We start from the raw sequence: 19,419 nt of genomic DNA, 5'->3' as shown, positions 1-19,419 counted from the left end.
TATTTCAATGTGTTGTAATGTTTTCTCATATTGTTTGGTGCAGAACAGATGTTCAAGAAACATATGTTAATGAAAAGACAACCCTCAGAATGGGAGAAAATATTTGCAAAAGAAGCAACAAAGGATTAATCTCCAAAATATACAACAGATCATGGAGCTCAATATTAGAAAAACCCAAACAATCCAATTAAAAAATGGGCAGAAGACCTAAATAGACATTTCACCAGAGAAGACATACATATGGACAAGAAGCACATGAAAAGATGTTCAACATCATTAATTATTAGAGAAATACAAATCAAAACTACAATGTGGTATTACCTCACACCGGTCAGAATGACCAGCATCAAAAAATCTACAAACAATAAATTCTGGAGATGGTGTAGAGAAAAGGGAATCCTCTTGCACTGTTGGTGGGAATGTAAATTGATACAGCCACTGTGGAGAACAGTATGCAGGTCCCTTAAAAAACTAAAAATAGAACTACTATATGACCCAGCAATCCCACTACTAGGCATATTCCCTGAGAAAACCATAATTCAAAAGGGCACATGTACCCCAAGGTTCATTGCAGCACTATTTACATAGCCAGGACATGGAAACAATCTAAATGTTCAACAACAGATGAATGGATAAAGAAGATGTGGTATATATATACAACGGAATATTACTCAGCCATAAAAAGGAACGAAATTGGGTTATTTGTAGAGACGTTGATGGAGCTAGAGTCTGTCGTACAGAGTGAAGTAAGTCAGAAAGAGCAAAACAAATATCATATATTAATGCATATATGTGGAATCTAGAAAAATGGTACAGAGGAACCTATTGCAGGATGGGCATAGAGACGTAGACATAGAGAATGGGTATGTGGACACAGGAGGGGAATGGGAGGGTGGGGTGAATTGGGAGATTAGGATTGACATATATACACTGCTATGCGTAAAATAGATAGCTAGTGGGAACATGCTATAAAGCACAGGAAGCTCAGCTCGGTGCTCTGTCACTACCTAGATGGGTGGGATGGGGGGGTGTGGGAGGGAGGTCCAAGAAGGAGGGGATATAGGTATACATATAGCTGATTCACTTCATTGTACAGCAGAAACTAACAAAACATTGTAAAGCAATTATACTCCAATTTAAAAAAGAAACATGTTAAATGAAAATCATGAATTCATATACATTTTTATCTATAGACAGATATTAATTGATGATAGATACATACATACTATATCTCTTGGTCTGTAGTTACATAGATATAATCTCTAAATCGATATCAGACAATATTGTCAAGAATAGCACCTGTGGGTCCTATCTTAGTGAAAAAAGAATTATCATCAGTAATTAGTATGTTGATTATATGTATAGAAATTAATTTTTGGAGTAATTTTTAGATACCTAAGTACATTTAAATTTCCCAAGTATTTTAATGACCCTACACCAATGCACACACACACACACACACACACACACACACATTTTTATTTATACTTTTCATTTGCTAAATGAGATACGTTTATTAATACCAGAGACTTTAGCATAGCCACTCTCTGAATTATCTCAAGATCTGAATTAGTGGAGTTTGAATGAATCAGTTTCCATTATACAGAGGAAATATAACAAAGAGGAAAATAAACATCTTTGAAATGGAAAAATGATACACATCAAAAAAGGAAATAAAATCACATAAAGTAGAAAATTTGAAATACCTTTATGCTAAGCAGATAAAACAATATGGCATACCTGATATTATTCTGCATTTTTAAGAATTTACATGTCAAGCTATATGAATAAATAGAGCGCTCTTCTCAAATGACTTAACCATTTCTAAACCTTTTTACTTTCATTTTTTTGCTTGCAACTGTTGGGGGAAAAATAACAATTTAAAGGCAAAAATAATATACAAAAACATCACTATATTTAAAAAGTGATGTCATGATCATTGCATTTTGTTACCCTTAGACCCCATTTTAAAATTGCAAATGCAAAGAAATAATATAAACAAATGGAGAACAAGTTTCATTTACTTAGGCAAACTCAGTAGGGTTCAAAGAGGCTTCTCCAGACATATGACATTGAAACAGAAGATAACAGCAGACTCTTATCAATAATTAATTTGACAGTTGTATGTAAAATTATACAGAGCTGTAAAATATTATCTCTTTCTTTACAAAAAAATGTTGAGACATAAGGACCTGAAACAGGAAAATACTGTAAAGCATTTTAACAATCATTTGGAAAAAATAGGATAATTCTCAACCCATAACAGATCATATTAAAAACATCAACTGAATTTTTCAAAAGTATATTTAAGTAAAATTAATGAAAGTTAAGTTTTTAATGGATAATAAGTGTAATGCCAAATATGAAACTTACTGATAGCTAAATTGAGAATTGATTCTATCTCAATTATCTTTACTAATGGAGGAGTGAAGAAGTGTGTCTAATGCAAAATAATGCATAATCCCAGAATTATTTCTACTTGGCTTACAGAGCATTTTTCTTCTTAGATGACTGTAAGTGAGTAGGATATCCTTGAGCATGTAAAATAAATTAATGTATTCTAAGAAGAGAAATTACTATAGAGCTGTGCAGATTCCTCTTCCTTCCCGTTTAATGATTTTTCTACTGTTTGCTATTTAGACTGAAGTATTCATGCCTTTCCCTACTCAATCCTTTATCTATCTCTATCATCTCATTCTAGGCACAAGCAAAGGGTTATGAATTGAGGAGTCTTTTTTTGTTCCAATAATTCTCATTGTGGTAAATCCAAGTTGTAAGACGGAAGGCCAAGGCTCTAATCCAAGGAAGGAGGCTCCGTTATCTTGTAGGAATTGAAGCATACATGCCAAGTAAATTAGGAGGGGATGAAAACCTCAAACTGGATTTTAACATTTACTATAAGACATCATGATGATGAGGAAAAAGTATAGGCCCTGGACTTTAAAAGACCTGGTCTGAAACCCAGTTCTGCCACTCAGTTGCTCTGTAACCTCAAGCAATTAATTTAAACTCACTGAGCCATACATTGTTTACTTGAAAAATGAAGACAATATTCATAAGGTTACTATAAGATTAAATGAAGTGTATATAAAACACTTAGCACCCATGTCTGGTACTAATAGAAACTTAATATATATTATAGGTTTTTCTCAACAGATAAGGTACCGAAGTTTACTCAAGAGTACATTAGCCTCAAAGCAATTATAAAATCCTTTTTTTCTTCCATCTACACAGGATACATCTTTCATCAGGACACAGACCTGATTATTTACATGGTACTGATTCTAGGCTCTGTCAATGTATTTTAGAAGTCAATAAATAGATTATCATTTATTGAGCACCAAGGTAATATATTTCAGGTACTATTATGACCTCTATATTCATTTATATGCGCAGGGCTGCTTTCTTCTTGTATCAGAATTTGTTTATAAATATTTAAAGTCTAAAAAATCATTATCTAATCCCCAAAGCCTGAGTCTCTTCCTAAATTCTCTATCTTAGCTAATGACATAATCATCCAACTTATAACCTAGGCTAGACATGAATCATCCTAGATTTCATCCTCTCACTCTCTATTTTGATCAGTTACCAAGTGTCATTAATTCTAATTATGAAGCAACTATGAATCTCTTTTCTACTCTTGAATTCTCCTCAATTCAGGTCCTCAGTATTTCTCCCTTCATTGCTACTTACCTTCAACTGCAATTGTTTTTAAAGCATTTACTCAATTACTTATCAGTGGTTCCTTTTACCTACAGCAGCTTTTTTTTTTATTTGAACAAAATCCTATATGAAATAGAACATGTAAAATTCTGAGGCAGAAGTGGGGAACCTAGAAGTACTTCCCCAATCCCATGTCAGCCAGTAAGGAAAGTCCTTGAAAGACCCTTTGGAAAACCATTGGTCCATAGGGAAAAAACTGTTAAACAAGATAGCTTCCCAAGCTGGTTTTTCCCACTCTTTCTAACTCTAACTCTAACTCTAACTGTATCACCTATAAGTCTCCCATCTTAAATCTCTGCTCCCGTCTCTTCCACTTAATTGCTATTCCCCCTAGCATACCAGGCCCTTTCTCATCAGTGTATATCTGTCTACAGAGGATGTTTTTCCTCTGATTCTCCATCTGTCCAACACTCAGCCTATAAGACATAACTCAAATCTCTATGAGCATTACCCAACTTAAAAAATTGATTTAGTTGCTCTCATTCTGTGATATTATAGCACCTTGTATGTACTTGTATTATAGTCTCTATCATACTTTAATTAAATTGAAATTATTAGTTTACATTACCTTCTCCCTAATTCTACTGTGACAAGGACTACTACTCATATAATTTTGCATTACCTAGGATCTAATACCCAAAACACATTAGGTTTTTTTAGTTTTATGTATCATTGAAGATACAAAGATCATATTGTCATTAAATACATTTTCTACCACATAGTAGCTTTAATGATTTTTAAAGGTTCAGTTAGAGAAATAGCAAGCTTATTTTTTTTCAATTCCTTTTTTTAAATTGAGGTATAGTTGCAAGCTTATTTTTGAGTGTTTTATGTGCTTTTATGTTCTTTGTTTTAGAGAATCAAAAATGCAAATTTATGAGACTGGTATTTTTAGGGGAGTACTGTTTATCACAGTGTTCGATGAAAAACACTGAATCATTATTCAAGACAATGACTACTTGTACTTTCTTCTTTTCTAATCATAAGGTACTACCAGGGATGATGCATATTATTTCTACATTTTATCCTAGAGTAATAACATGGAAAAGATACACAGATGCCCAGAACTTTTGGAAACAAAAGGAATATTATTGAGACATATCAACAAGCAGGTATACTACATCCCATAGGAGGCTTTGAGAAAATGCTAGTTTGGCCAGTCCCCCCAACCCCCTGCCATCTCTGCCCACAGCACACAAAAACATACATACATACACAATAAGGCCTTGAAAGAGATTTCTTACAAGGAAATGACAATTAATTTTTAAGTCATGTCCATTTGATTTGAGTCACTGGAATAACAAAACTGTTTTCATGAATAATCAAAAAAATTCAATAATGTAACCTCTAGTAGAGCTTGAAAAGCTCTGAAGGACAAGGCAGTTAGATCAATATGAGTTCATTTCAAATGCTGGGCAGTATGAAGAGACAAGGCTGATCATCGGATGGATTTTATTACCTGTCGGAGTGATAAGTCCTGGTGATAAGAGGCCTGGAACTGAATGGGGCAGAAGGCGAGCATTGTCCTGCAACACTCCCAAAGAACGCTTAGGAGGCCTGCCAGGCCTTGAACTGTTGAAAAACAGACAAAGATCAGGTTAAAATATGCTCTTTGGAAATACCATCACTTGCTACATTCGCCTAAATCTTGTTTAATTACCAAGAATGATATACTTTTATATTAAAGACTATTTTCATTGATTACTAAAGGACCAATACTTTATACTAAACTTCCAAAATAACTATGGCAAGCATTAAAACCATAAGAGATCAATTTCTAGTTTAGATTCTATTTACAAGCCAGCACTTTGCAATACAGCTTACCTGTTGTGAGAAACCCAAAGTTACCCCCGCTCTTAAAGGTACACTTGATCCCTGGTATTAATACATGCAACTGAGATCTGAGATAGGGGCTCACAGAATTAGGATCGTATAGAATAGGAAGTGATTAAGTCTCTGTTCAGCATGCCAGAGGTGAGGGGTAAAAAGCTGATATGTAGAATAAGACCTGATGTTTACTAGCATTTCCACAGCTGCTGGGAGCCCACAAGGAACAAAGAACCCCTGCCCTCAGGTTTTTTTCATACCTATTATTTAAACCAGGCTGTATAACCAGCAGTACACTCTCTTGGAGTGGCTGTACTAAGGAAACCTGCCACCTTTGCAATCTAGGCTGTTTTGTCTCACAGATTGATTGGTATTTTTAACTGATGAGTTGATGCTAAACTTAAAACATTAACCTAACCTATTCTATTTGCACATTCTTCACCCAGGTGTGAACAGTTTGCAGTTGCAAATATTAATCCATAAAATAATGAAATAGAAAGTCAGTATCAGGCTTCCATCTTGTACTCTAATACAGTCAGTGTACTAAATATATCATTTAGAAGCTGTCACTACATGAACAGACTTATAAGTCACTGAACATTAGGATCAAGTCATTCTCAAGTCATGCAGTATATTTCAAATATTACTTTCTTAATGTTACTTAAAATACTGCTGTTGCTTCTTAGTAGAAATGCAGTTTACAAAGCTGAATCAGAGGGATTTTGACAAAATACTGCAAAATACTATATTAAATAACCCAAGCTGCAAAAATATATAAGGTTCAGATAGAGAACATTTCCAAAAATGACTTTTTGTTCACAAAGAAATTTAAGTTAAACCTCACTCTATCAACATTGCAGTAGCAAAGTGCTCCATCAATGTAAGACAAACTCTGCTTTCAAATGAAGACGACTTCTAGCAACCTTATACAGAGGTACTATTACCCAGTTCATTTTTCATACACTGTGCTGATGTTATTTTCTTTCATTGTACATCAATATTGTATATCAATCTAGCATGAAAGATTCTTTTTTTCTCATTTAATGTTTCAATTTTATAAACTGAATCTCCTCTCCCTCTTTCTACTCAAGTTTGGGCTATAATTTATTTTCTTTAATTCAGCGTTGTTATCCTGTTTGTCCTTGCCCTGTTTTATGGTTTCCTAACTCTTTGAAGGAATATTGATAAGAAAAATATCCAATTTACTTCAAATGCCCTAAAGGATCCCAAGGTCACTGAACAATATTCATCAGGTTATATCCAGTCATTAGAAAAAGGCACTTTTTGTTGAATAATCGTCACCAAGTCTGTACTTTCCAAGTGATTCTTTGTATCTTTCTATTTGTCAGAATTCAAGCCTACTAACTTTATTAAAGACCACCTGATAACTCTTTGTACTTTTCCAGCATAAAAATTTCAGTGCTGTCTTTATGCTCATAATCAATTTCAGACAGGCTGTCTCCAGAAGAAAACAGCCTGATGCTCACTCTACTTCCCTGAGACAGTTGTTGACAGTATACTTTGGAAGCTATAAGGTTTAAACAGTTCTGTTCCAAATTTATTGGTCAATCTCACAATTTGATGTAGCTCTTTTCCAATAAGCTGACTCAGGCTTGGGGGGCATTAGATTACAGGCCTCTTAGTCTGATGGTTCTACCTTAAATTCCAAGATTTGAAAAATTTGGTCAAATTTCCCACCATCAGATCTATATGGGGGAATTCATGGCTAATGTCACAAATGGCTTGGTAGTATTTACTACAAATGCTATAAGCCAAGAGGATCATATTCTCCATCCTAACATTATTTTCAGTTTATAATTTTATGATGTTGGTATGATTAATTGTGAGCCTCCCCAACTAAAATGTAAGGTCATGAAGGCAGCACATATGTCTGTTTTTGTTTGTCACTGTACCCTGAGCAATTCTCATGGTGTCTAGCACACAGTAGGGGCTGGTAAATGGTTAATTAAAATCAGTTAATGAGTAATGATAGGACACATTATTTTGCCATGGCTACAGTTTCCAAATATTCCTTTGATTGCTCTATTATTGACCAAATAAATAGAAAGCCATCATTTAATCATCAGGTAAGCACTTTTAAACTTTGGACTTTACGGCAATTATAAGAGCTTCAAAATATGATCCAGTCCAATCTGACTATTTACAAGGTTAAAGAAGGGTAGATGATAGATACTGTCTTATGTCTGAAAGTTCCTACAAACTTCAAGACCCATTCAAGGGCTGAAGGTTCCAGCAGTTATTCATGTGTAATGACAGTTTCACTTATTCAATCATCCAATAAACAAACATGCACTAAGTGCCCATTCAGTGTGTATCTGGCATTGAAACTAGGTATCAGGGTTACAAGGTTAAAAAGTTAGCTTGACAAGGGCAAGGGTTTTGGTCTGTTTGTTCATTGATATATTGTGAGAACCTAGAACAGCTTCTGCCTTTGAAGAGCTTAAGGTCTAGTGATAGAGATGTGTGTTTGACCTGCTATTTAAAATTTATGATTAACTCTTTAGTGAGTATGGTTGTGTGATGTATCCTTCCAAACTTGTTTAAACTTATCAGTGAGAAAAATCATATTCAGATGCTTTTGCTTATACTCTTGGAAAGAAGACTTGGGCCCCTAGGGTAAACTAATTAGAATAAAATTTGTGAAGGTGCTTTATAATCAATAGAGCTCCATACTAATACAAGGTAGATTTATTCTTACTTTTAGACCAAATAACCCTCAGTAGTAAGATATTCTTAGCAATAAAGTTCTTGCATTTCTTTTCAAAGAACACAAGCCTGACAACATGATGAAAGACTATGGAGGACTCTGTAGAAAGTTGGGAAATATTCTTGATAGATGATCTTGCCACACTTCTTATCTTTAAGAGCTTTATTAGCATTAGGCAGATATTTACATATTAATCAAGACAAATAAACATGTGGTGATTTAACTAGAAAACTGTTATTTGGATGACAATTTAATCAGCATAGGTTGAAAGGTTCATCATTGCAGCATCCTGTTTCTGCTAAAATATTGATTGTGTTACTGATTTCAGTAATGCTTTATTTTACAGGGCACAGATAACCATGTAATTACTCTTTAAATGAATGATAATTGCTTGTTGGCAATTATTTGTTTTCAGTTTAATTACAAGGTTATTTGTACTCTGTAAAATAAAACAGGCCCTTTTTAAAGTTCCCACTCAAATGGCTCAGTGGTTATATCACCCATGAGCATCATAAACAAAACTTTATGGTACAAGGCAAACAACCTGCCAAAATAGCAAAACTCTTATTAAAAAGCTCAGCTAAATCTTTGAGATCATCAGCTTTATAAAATCAACATTAGGTGTAACATTTATAGGTGGTTTGGAAGGAAATTATACCAAAGAATCATGATTTTCTCTGGGTCCAGGTCATCCCATAACATAATTTATCCTGATATGTATTTTACCCTTCACTCTGTAAACTTCTTCAGAAGAAATGAAATAGTAACTCAGCTTCCTGCGATTAAAGAAAAAAACAAATTGAAATACGTATCAACAGTATTTCATTTTTCTGCAGTTAAAGTGGATTACCATCAGAGCATTACCTCAAAGTTTATAAACTTTGTAGAGTTGACAGGTCCCTAAGAAAGAAAGTCAGTAGGTCTTCTGGTGTCAACAAGATATGACACAGTCTGTGAAATATCTATTCCAAGTTGTAATAAAGTAGCTGATATTTTGCTCATTAAGATTATGAAATTTCACTGTTGGAGTTATTTTTATCTTGTATCATCAGCCATTTGTATATGAATCAAGGAGTAAACAATTGAGTAATTTTATTTCAAAGAAAAAATCTTATTAATAAATTAATTAGTGATGTCATGAGACTTCAAGATATTTAATGTAAACCATATATCATCAGCACATGATTTAGCGAGGAACCACAAGTCATGTTATCCTCTTCAATGAAAGTTTGGTTTACTACTCTTTAAAGAAACACTCATAACATTCTTGGACAAACTGAGGATATAGTGGCAGTTAACTGTGGTATTAGCAGCAACTTATAAAGATCGCTGCAATTGGATTCCTGAAGTGGGAGCTGCAAGCCATGACCTGGGATTCTCTTTTCAGAGCCATCACTGATATTTAAAATCCCTTGGGACAGTCCCTGAATGTGTCATTTTTTTCAATTACATTAGAAGCCAAGAAAACCAAGAATGGCATTCGCTTTGAAGGTGTTGTTTACCTGACTGTGAGAATGCTGCTCTGACTTTTCAATATGCTTGTTAAATTAAATAAGAATCTTTCTATCAGAACAATAAGACTTTTAATTGCATTGCGGATTAATAATAATCTCTTAGGCCTGACATTTATTACAACATTTCAAGGATGCCAATAGTAGTTAAACTCTACCTGACCTTTCAGTGTTTATGAAGAGAAACAAACTCTGACCTCACAGCAACTTAAATCCATCTTCTCTCAGTGTTAGCAAACTGATCACTTGTCTAACTATTGCACTGGATTGTATTCTCAACCAGATCAAAGGCAGCAGCAACCAATTCAGCACCCGGGAAAAAGTCATCCATGCAAAATGGGCAATTAACATTAATCATATATGAAATTGTTCAAGCTGATAACTGGAACCTGGTCACTATGGTAACTCTCATAAAATGGTGCTTATGTTAAACTGGGCATCAATCAGCTCTTGGTTTATGGGAACTTAAAGTGTGGCTCATCATGTCTCTAGGAGCTATCAACACAAGGAACAAAAAAACACACCAGAGGCAAGGTCATTTATATTCCATTACCATTTACTTCCTTTTTCAGCTCTCATAGGCATATCCAAAACTTAAATTTGAATACATTAAAAGCATCAATACCAGCATTCCATTAGAGTTAGGGAAGTTAAGGAAATTATCTTTAACATAAGGGGGTTCAGAGGATGAGGAAAAATCTTCCTTGTTAGGGTCATGTCTTACAATACCAAGGATCATGTAGAATAATTCATGTTTAGCATTAATCTTATGATTGTAATAAATTGGATAATTTATAGTTATTATTTTAAATGGTGATATTTAATTTCCTTTTCTAATGCTGAATTTCTATTTTTCCTTCAATAAAAAAAGAAATCTGATGTAATAGACAATTTAAGGGTTGACTACTCACTTCTTAGAAAGTATAAATGTGAAGCTATTTTATACTTTATTTACTTGACTCTGCTCCCTATTTAAATTAAATTTGCTCTAAGCCTGGTGTTAGCACCTTTAAACAAGTTTAGTTTTTGTCATAAATTGACTGAATTCTAATAAATGTCTTAGTATAATTAACAAAGATTGTATAACAGAAATGCTGGTATATGACAAATTCTTAGTAGCCTCTTTTCGTTCTGCTTATGTAATTCCAATTAACATCGATGGAATCATTGCACCTTAGTAAATCTTAGAGTGAATCAAATTAAATAACCATTCCCTAAAGATGCAGACGTAGAGAGTGGACTTAAGGACACGAGGAGGGGGAAGGGTAAACTGGGATGAAGTGAGAGAGTGGCATTGACATATATACGCTACCAAATGTAAAATAGATAGCTAGTGGGAAGCAGCCGCATAGCACAGGGAGATCAGCTAGGTGCTTTGTGACCACCTAGAAGGGTGGGATAGGGAGGGTGGGAGGGAGACGCAAGCAGGAGGGGATATGGGGATATATGTATACATATGGCTGATTCACTTTGTTGTAAAGCAGCAAGTAACACAACAATGTAAAGCAATTATACTCCAATAAAGATGTTAAAAAATAATAAAATAAAAGGTTTAAAAAAGAAATAACCATTTCCCCTTCTAAAGTGTATCATACCACTGTCAGACACAATGATTTTAAAATACAGGCATTCTTGAATTCAAAGAATGTGTCACTGCTCAAAAATTTGATATTAAGAGAATGATAAGAAGTTAACATTCACATCTGGATACATTCCACTGGCATCTCAAATTCAAAATATGCCTCCCCCAAATCCCACTCCCCACACCTTCCTTCTCTTCTTTTGTCAGCAATATAGGCATGCTTTTCGTTGCCAAAACTATAAACTTGAGGGTAATTTTGATTCTCCCTCCACCTCTCCCTTCATTTTCAGTCTCCAATATTTTTGTTCCATTGTAATATATGTTGCAAATTTCCATCTCTATCCATTCCTATCTCTAACACCCTACTTCAGGCCCTCATCACTTCATGCCCAGGTTATGTTCAACAAGTTGTTTCATTGTTCCAATACATTCTACATAAACTGTGATCTGAATTTTGGTGAAACATCCTTTCATTATGTCATCTCTTGCTCTAGAACCCTCAATACTTCCTGAGTGCATACAAAATAAATTCTAAATGCCTTGGTCTAGCAATCTGCCCCAATATATCTTTCTTCCCTTTTCTCTAATTACTTCTTAAATGAATGTCCTTCTCCAGCTGGATGAGTAGATTCCTTATCTGCTAAGCGTAGTATTTGACCCTAGAACCCTTCCATTGTGAAATATCTTCAAGGTATTAGGGTTCCTGGGGAAAAATTTTGTTAAGCTCCACTGTCTTGGGAAGGTTTCAGTATAACCTGCTGTAAACGGTGCTGTTTTTCTGAAAGGCCACTGCCTTTTACTTTGTGTCATCATACAGGCTCTCTTTAATGATTATTACAAAGGGAACTTCAGTACCAGCATTAAGGGAGCATGTTACAACTAGCCAAAATATTATTTTTCATGTCTGGCAAATGAAGTCCCATTGGTAATTGTCAGTCTGTGCATAATCCCATGATGATCTCAAGAGTTAACATTTCATGTTTGAATGTCAATCAGAAACTGCAGGAGTATTGTGTTAATATCACAACTCTGGAGAGCTTAGGAAGTTGAGTAAGATTTTTAGGAAGCTGATCACTATTAACCTGACTGCATTAGTCTCTATGGTTAGGAATACAGCCTGGAAGCACATATTTAATGGATAAATACAGAAGCCAGTTTCCTTGCTGATTTAAAATCTTTTTAAAATTTTGCTCTACATGGATAAATATTAGCAACCCATATTAAAATAAAACTACTTTAAACAATCTTAGATATTTAATGTAATGCAGTGGAAAGCACTAGGACTTAAACTTGAGTTCTAATCTCAGTTGTGGGAGGCAGAATTCCAGAATTCTCCTCCATCCCAAGATTTCCAGCCCTAACTGCTAAAACTGTGAATGTAATGAGATATTAAGTTATATTACATGGCAAAGGTGATTTTCTACATGTGATTAAGGTAACTAATCACATGAATGAGCTAATTGAAAAGGAGATTATCTAGGTGGATCCAATCTAATTATATGAACCCTTTAAAAACAGAAAATTAGAGAACACAACATTGCTGGTATGAAAATGGACAGCGTTATATGTCAAGGAATGCAGGTAGCTTCTAGAAGCCAAGAGTAACCCTGGGCTGACAGCCAGCAAGAAAACAGGTACACAAGTTTTACAGTTGAAATGAACTAGCTTCTGTCAACGTCAATGAGCTTGTGAGCAGATTCTCCTGCAGAGCTTCCAGATAAGAGCCCATCCTGACCAACACCTAAATTTCAGCCTTGTAAGACTGTGAATACAGTCAAGCTCCTCTAGATTTCTGACAGATAGAACTCTGAGACAGTAAATGGTTGTTATTTTAAGTTGCTAAATTTGAGGCAATTAGTTGCACAGCAACAGAAAACTAATATACCAGTTTTGCCATTATTGAGCTGTGTGACCTCAGGCAAATTACATGACTATTCTAAATATGTTACCTCATTTTATGATTAGAGATGTAAACTAAATAATCTATTAATCTGATCATTAGAATCATGCTACATTTCTGGTCAAAAGCAGATAATTCATTAACTTCTAAGTATACATAGTTTTCCACTTTCTCATATGTCTATTTTAGCTCATATTTTAAGTAAAGCTGCTGGATTGGTCCTATGGAAAATTACTCCAAAAAAGGGCAAAATGTGTGCATAATACTATAGCATTATCCTCACCTTATAGTTGTGTGTAGATAATTAATCAATATATGTGAACACCAGTTTGAAAAGCTAAAAGTGCTACACAACTTAAAAGGAAGAAAATTCTGACACATACTGTAACATGGATGAACGTTGAGGACATTATACTAAGTGAAATAAGGCAGTCACAAAAAGACAAATGTTATAAGATTCCAATTATATGAGGTATCTAGAGTAATTAAACTCATGGAAACAGAAAGTAGAAATGTGTTTGCCAGAGGCTGTGAGGAGGGAGGGAAATGCGAGTTGTTCTTCAATGGGCATAGAGTTTCAGTTTTGCAAGATCAAAAAGTTTTGGAGATCTGTTGCATAACAATGTGATTACAGTTAACATTACTGAACTATACACTTAAAATGGTATAGAGGGTAAGTTGTATATTACATGTATTTTACCAAATTTTTTAAAAATAAATAAAATGTTTAAGATGATACATTTTATGTTATATGTATTTTACCACAATTTTTAAAGTGCTATATAAATTCAACAGTAATATTACTATGCTTGCAGTTATTGAGTTAAAATTTCCACTGAAATAATTTTGAAGGCCAACATAAGTCTAGCCAGAGAGATATATTCTGCAGTTTACATGTTAGAAAAGTAGTTTTCTCATCTGAATGATAGTACTGAAAGAATTTCCAACTCTCCCAACCATCTCCTACTACATACTTAATTTACGTTCTGATACGTCCTTACTTGTAAGGCAAAATTCAAGAGCTCAACCTTTACACTTTAATTTCACAACTCTAATTTTTCCTTAAGGTAACTGTAATACATGTAATACATTTTTATACACAGATTTCTTTCTCATTTTCCTTCCCCATTCCTTACTTTGATAGGAAAACAGGGTTTTTTTAGGTATTCCTCCCCCCAAAAACCTTTGCCCTCATCTCTTTCCCGCTTCAAAATAATAAAGAAAATTTTCATCAAAGACAGAGTAGCTCATAGCAGTTGACTAGAAAATAGAGAACTAAATTCTAATTTTTCTTTGTTGCTGACTGTGGCATAGTCATGGATAAGTTGCTAAACTTTAGTAAATAGGCATGAAGATCTTCAAGGTGGCCATGGCAGTGGACATGCATTTATAAGGTTCCCTGCCCGCCCTCACTTTCATTCTGAAGTCAGGTAAATTTGGGTAGATTCAGATATCACAAGTAAATCCTGACACAATGTGGCCTGGATACACATTAACACACTTTTCTAAAAGTCATTTTTCTTCCTAAATCATCGTTCCCGTGAGGCAGCAAAATTCAATAGCCCAACAAGAGACTATGAACCCAGAAACTGAATTTATCTGTGCCATTGATCCAGTTTGTGACCCTGAGAAACTCAACTTCTCTATGCTTCAGTTTTATCATCTGCTAAATGGGTACCAAAATGATTTGATTCAAGGAATTATGAAGAATTGGAAACTCCCCTCTGTAAAATCCTCCACAATAAAATAATATGCAAGAAGGGAAAATAAACAGCTAATGTGTGAGCATCTTTGAGCAGAATTTTCCAATTTAAACAGATTCTCACTTTATACGGTAGTGGTGTGGTGCAGCATACAATTACTTTGATAATGTTTTTATAGGGGTATCCTTGAAGCTGTTTATTTTTTCTTCATTAGCTGTTCTAAGTCAAAAACACTATCACTTTCAGTATGGAATTCTCAAAATAACCTTTTATTTCACTGTCTTCAAGCAAACAAACTTAACAAATCCAACTGCTGGCAAAGATTATTTTCCTATTTCCTTCTAGGTTCCCCTCACCCAGTGTGAATAAACTCTTCCTGTAAAAGAGAACCTTTTCCAAAACACATGGTTATTTCCCCCCATACCTAAACTTACATCTCTTCTTTAACTATAGGAAAATAAAATAAATGTAATTTGCATATTTTAATGTTCCCTCATAAGTACATTTGACTCTCACTAGAATGTTTTACCACTTTCCGAAGCAAAATGAAATTTAATAGCACCCATGGCTAATGTGGGTCTCCATTTCAGATGAGATTTCTTGATAATACTGATGACAATTTGATCCTATAGCTCCTACTACCAACAAGACAAGGTTGCAAAAAGGGCAATGTGATACAAGTCCTTAAGACTGACTTCTAACTAATGTGAGATAAACTTGAAACCAAACTTCACCAGCTTATCCATAAGTTAGATTTAGCTTCAAAGCCTATACAGGCCTCTAAGAGTAGGATATGTTGTTGTGGGCACATTCCTGATGGCTAAACCCACAGCACAGTTCAAGGTTAGAAAAATGCCTGACACAGCTCAAAATGGAAAACCATAGTTTTACTGTGAGAAAATGAATATATACACACTTATGTTCACTGTTTAACACTTGAAATGACAAAATTTATCCCAAAATATAGGGAGGGAAATGGAGTAAAAAACATTAGAAACTTTTTCAAAGTTTACATGAGGGAACTGTATTTATAAATAAGAAATGAGAGTATGTATTTATTCTGTGTGATTTTGCTTTTGTTTTTTGATTCATGCCATTATCTAGACCATTACTCTTATATTAGTATTATTATAATTATTGTACTAGAAAATACTTATTGTGACATAATCTCATAGTGTATGTATTCATTGTCTTTGGAATTTCTTTTTCTGGGGGTTGTTTTCTTCTTTGAGAGAATTCTATTTTCTGGCACAGCAGGCTAGACAATAACAAATATGCTGTTAAAATAACATTTGCCTCAAGGCAGGAGGATTAGATAGAAATAAACTTTTATATCCTAAAATTAGAAGTATTTCTAAAAGAAGTGTTTTATCACTGATAATTTTTTTCCAAGATAAATTCAACTAACATGCTTCTATTACATAATTATTAAATATAATTTAAAGCCTGCTCTAAGCAGCGAAATCTGTTGATTGCTTCTCCTTTTTGGGAAAAAAATAACATTTATCAAGGTCAAAACCACAGAAGATTTAAAATTCTTAAACACTCTTGGCAAGTTAACCCCATCAGTGGGGTGTACTGAGAGCAATGTAATATCCACCTCACAAAAGAGCTGATGATAACCCTCACTCTAATGCTCCTTCTATGTTCGGAACAGCAAGGCATTTCCTTGCATTTCATGTGTACAACACTTTCATATTTTCAGGCATTGTATAAATGTAAATTAAATTCATCTCAGCACCATGGTAAAGTTATCAACTTGTCCCACTCTGCCTGTTGTAAAAAAAAAAATTAGATGTAACTAGAATATAGCTACTTGTCTTAACTCTAAATTTCTTATTGATAGGGACTATATAGCTTATTGAATATGTAGTGCTTGATTGTGCCTAACAAAATTCTTGGTACAAAGTAAACATCTTCTAGGAGAGAAGGAAGGAAGGAAGGAAAAGATGGAGGGAGGGAAAGATAATTATTTTTCATGTTTTATCAGGATACTTTGTACTGTGCTATGGAAGCGCTTTTGTGAGATTCTTTTGGAGCTTTGGAGGCAGAAGTAAGAGTCAAATATATTTGGCTACTGAACTCTCCCAGAACTGGCTTAAAATACCAAAATTAACAGGTGGCAGGTTTACAATTAGTGCAACAGGAGAGAATCACACCGAATATTTTTTGCAATCTAAACTTTTGAAAGAGAACTTTTTTGAAAATTGGCAGGATATAAAAATCGAAAAGTATTTTCCTTTAGTTTCCTATTTAAATGAAAGGATTGGTTCTGCTTCTAATGTACTTGGTTAGAAAAGCCATCCACAAGCTTAGTTTAAAAACTGGGGAAGCAAGGTCAGTGAGGTAACACAGTTTCTATTTAATTCTCAATTTACATTAAGCCACAGGAAAATTAATCATTCCAAATAAACTTCAAAGTAACAGTGAGGAAGGAAGGGGTTTTGCATTTTCCTAAACCCTTGCTGAGAGGCTATTGTATCCTTTATCTTCCTGTCTTCCAGAAAGTTAGTGGTTGTATTTAACTTAAACTATTCATTTACCCTTCAGATATAACATATCTTGAGATGCTTTTCAATGACTATAAGCCGTTGAAGAGTACAAACTCTCTGACAGCTTCCTTTAAATTCTTGCGTTTACAGGAGCATTTCACAAACCCACCTACACAACTGCACACATCATAATTTACACGTTAACTACAACAGGGTTTCACCTTAGGCCTGTTGCCAAGAATAATCATTTTAAATCTTTTTATCCTTTCGTAAAAGGATAATTATAAATGTGAAAGTAGCAGCAAAGGAAGGGTGTTAAGAAAGCACTTAGAATAATCTCCTCCATTTGAATACAGGAAGGCTGATGAAGAAGAGAAGGGAAGGGAGGCAAACCAATTCTTTGGGTGAGACGTAACATGTCAAATGCAAGGCATGAAACATTAAACCGAAGGTGTGATAGATCTGTCTAAACGTCCCAAACAAAATCAGCCTGCCTTTGTGCTGGAAGGACAGGAAAACTCACAAACATTCCTCATTGGAATTTACTGATAAAAAGCCAGCAACAAAATATACATGCAAAAGGTTACTCACTGCTTGTACTTCCCATGAGTTGGGGCTGTCCAACAATTTAGCAACTATGTTTTCCCTGAAGATAAATAGTACGCTCATTTAATTTGCCTTTTGTTACAACCTGAATGCATATAGTTTAATCTTACTCTCTTCCTCCACACTACAGGTGTTTCCCTTTAGCTAATTAAACATTAACATTGTGCAACTGTCAGTGCTCTAAAATTGGTGGTTAATCACCTCTGACTAAGAGTACTACAGAAAGTCTAAGTAAGTTGTGTTCCAGATAAATTGCAATGAATACAAGATGTTTCCGTCCTCTGAAACATTACACTGGAAGTTCATAGTTTATTTTTCAAGATTTCTACTTTAAATGGCATTGTTTTTTTACAACTTCATTCCTTGAAGGAGTGAATGGTAATGTGGCATATGAATAAAGGATGTTCTTAGAGGAAGTATGTCATATTATTTAGGACCTCACGTCAAAGTCAAAGACATGAGGGTTTTGCTCAAATACTGCTACTTGTAGTGTTGGGGAATTCCTTTTGTTTTGTTTTGTTTTTAATCAAGAAATGTCCTGATTAATGTTAAGGTTTACATCCTCCTATGAGCAAGCATCTATTACTACTCAAGGTAATATTTTTAATATATGGAGAAATAGTAATCCATTACCAAAGCGATAGATATTGGGTTTGAGACAGCCTGGGACCTGGGGCCCTTTGCTGCAGTACTGAAATACTTACACTGAGACACACATCTCCAACAACAAAATACAAAGAAACTATAAGGGACTAAAAATAACTGCACACATGCCCAGTTGGGGCAAATTCTAGACAGAAAGATACAAAAGACTAAAAAACCCAACTGCCACTTCTGAAGAGCCCAAGGCAAAAACTGGGTGTTGGGAGCAAAAACAGGGTACTGTGCATGACCCCTGCACACACCACCACCTAAGGGGTGGGCACACCACCTAAGCCACCCCTCCAGCCTGACCCCTGCACACACCCCTACCCTCACCCCATATAAGGAACAAGTTCACCCCCCACTCAGGGAGCCAGTGAGTGAGCAAGGGAACCTGTTACTTGTTCTTGCTCCCCCCCTGCTGCAGCAGGGGCCCCAATTAAGCCTTGCCTGAATTTCTTATCTGGCCTCAATTTCTATTGATTGGGGAAGGCCAAGAACCCTGGTCGGTATCAGGTTGAAAGAGAATACAGACAGAATCATGAAATTCAGAAGTCGAATGTATGTATCAGTGAGTATATAAGTATATAAACTAAAACTCAGAACCCAAGTGAAAAAAAAGACCCTGAATCAGATCACCAGTCTGTCATTTGGGCTCTGAAAGCAGTGATGTGCCGGAACCAATTTTTACCAGCTTTCGAGCAC

The 19,419-nt window shown here is 34.8% G+C and overlaps 1 protein-coding gene across 5 annotated transcripts in view; it reads right to left on the bottom strand.

Moving 5' to 3' along the window:
- Window positions 1-19,419, bottom strand: part of DACH2 (dachshund family transcription factor 2) — a 634,770-nt gene that overhangs the window by 387,230 nt on the left and 228,121 nt on the right. For all 5 annotated transcript variants that reach the window (XM_079910014.1, XM_079910011.1, XM_079910012.1 and 2 more), the window contains one exon: window positions 5,183-5,295. In XM_079910014.1, coding sequence (XP_079766140.1) covers window positions 5,183-5,295 — 113 coding nt within the window. The remainder of the gene's footprint in view (window positions 1-5,182; window positions 5,296-19,419) is intronic.

The sequence above is a fragment of the Stenella coeruleoalba genome (assembly GCF_951394435.1).
Source record: "Stenella coeruleoalba genome assembly, chromosome: X".
Classification (NCBI taxonomy): domain Eukaryota; kingdom Metazoa; phylum Chordata; class Mammalia; order Artiodactyla; family Delphinidae; genus Stenella; species Stenella coeruleoalba.
The sequence above is the reverse complement of the archived record's forward strand: the minus strand, read 5'-3'. Positions and strand labels throughout refer to the sequence as shown.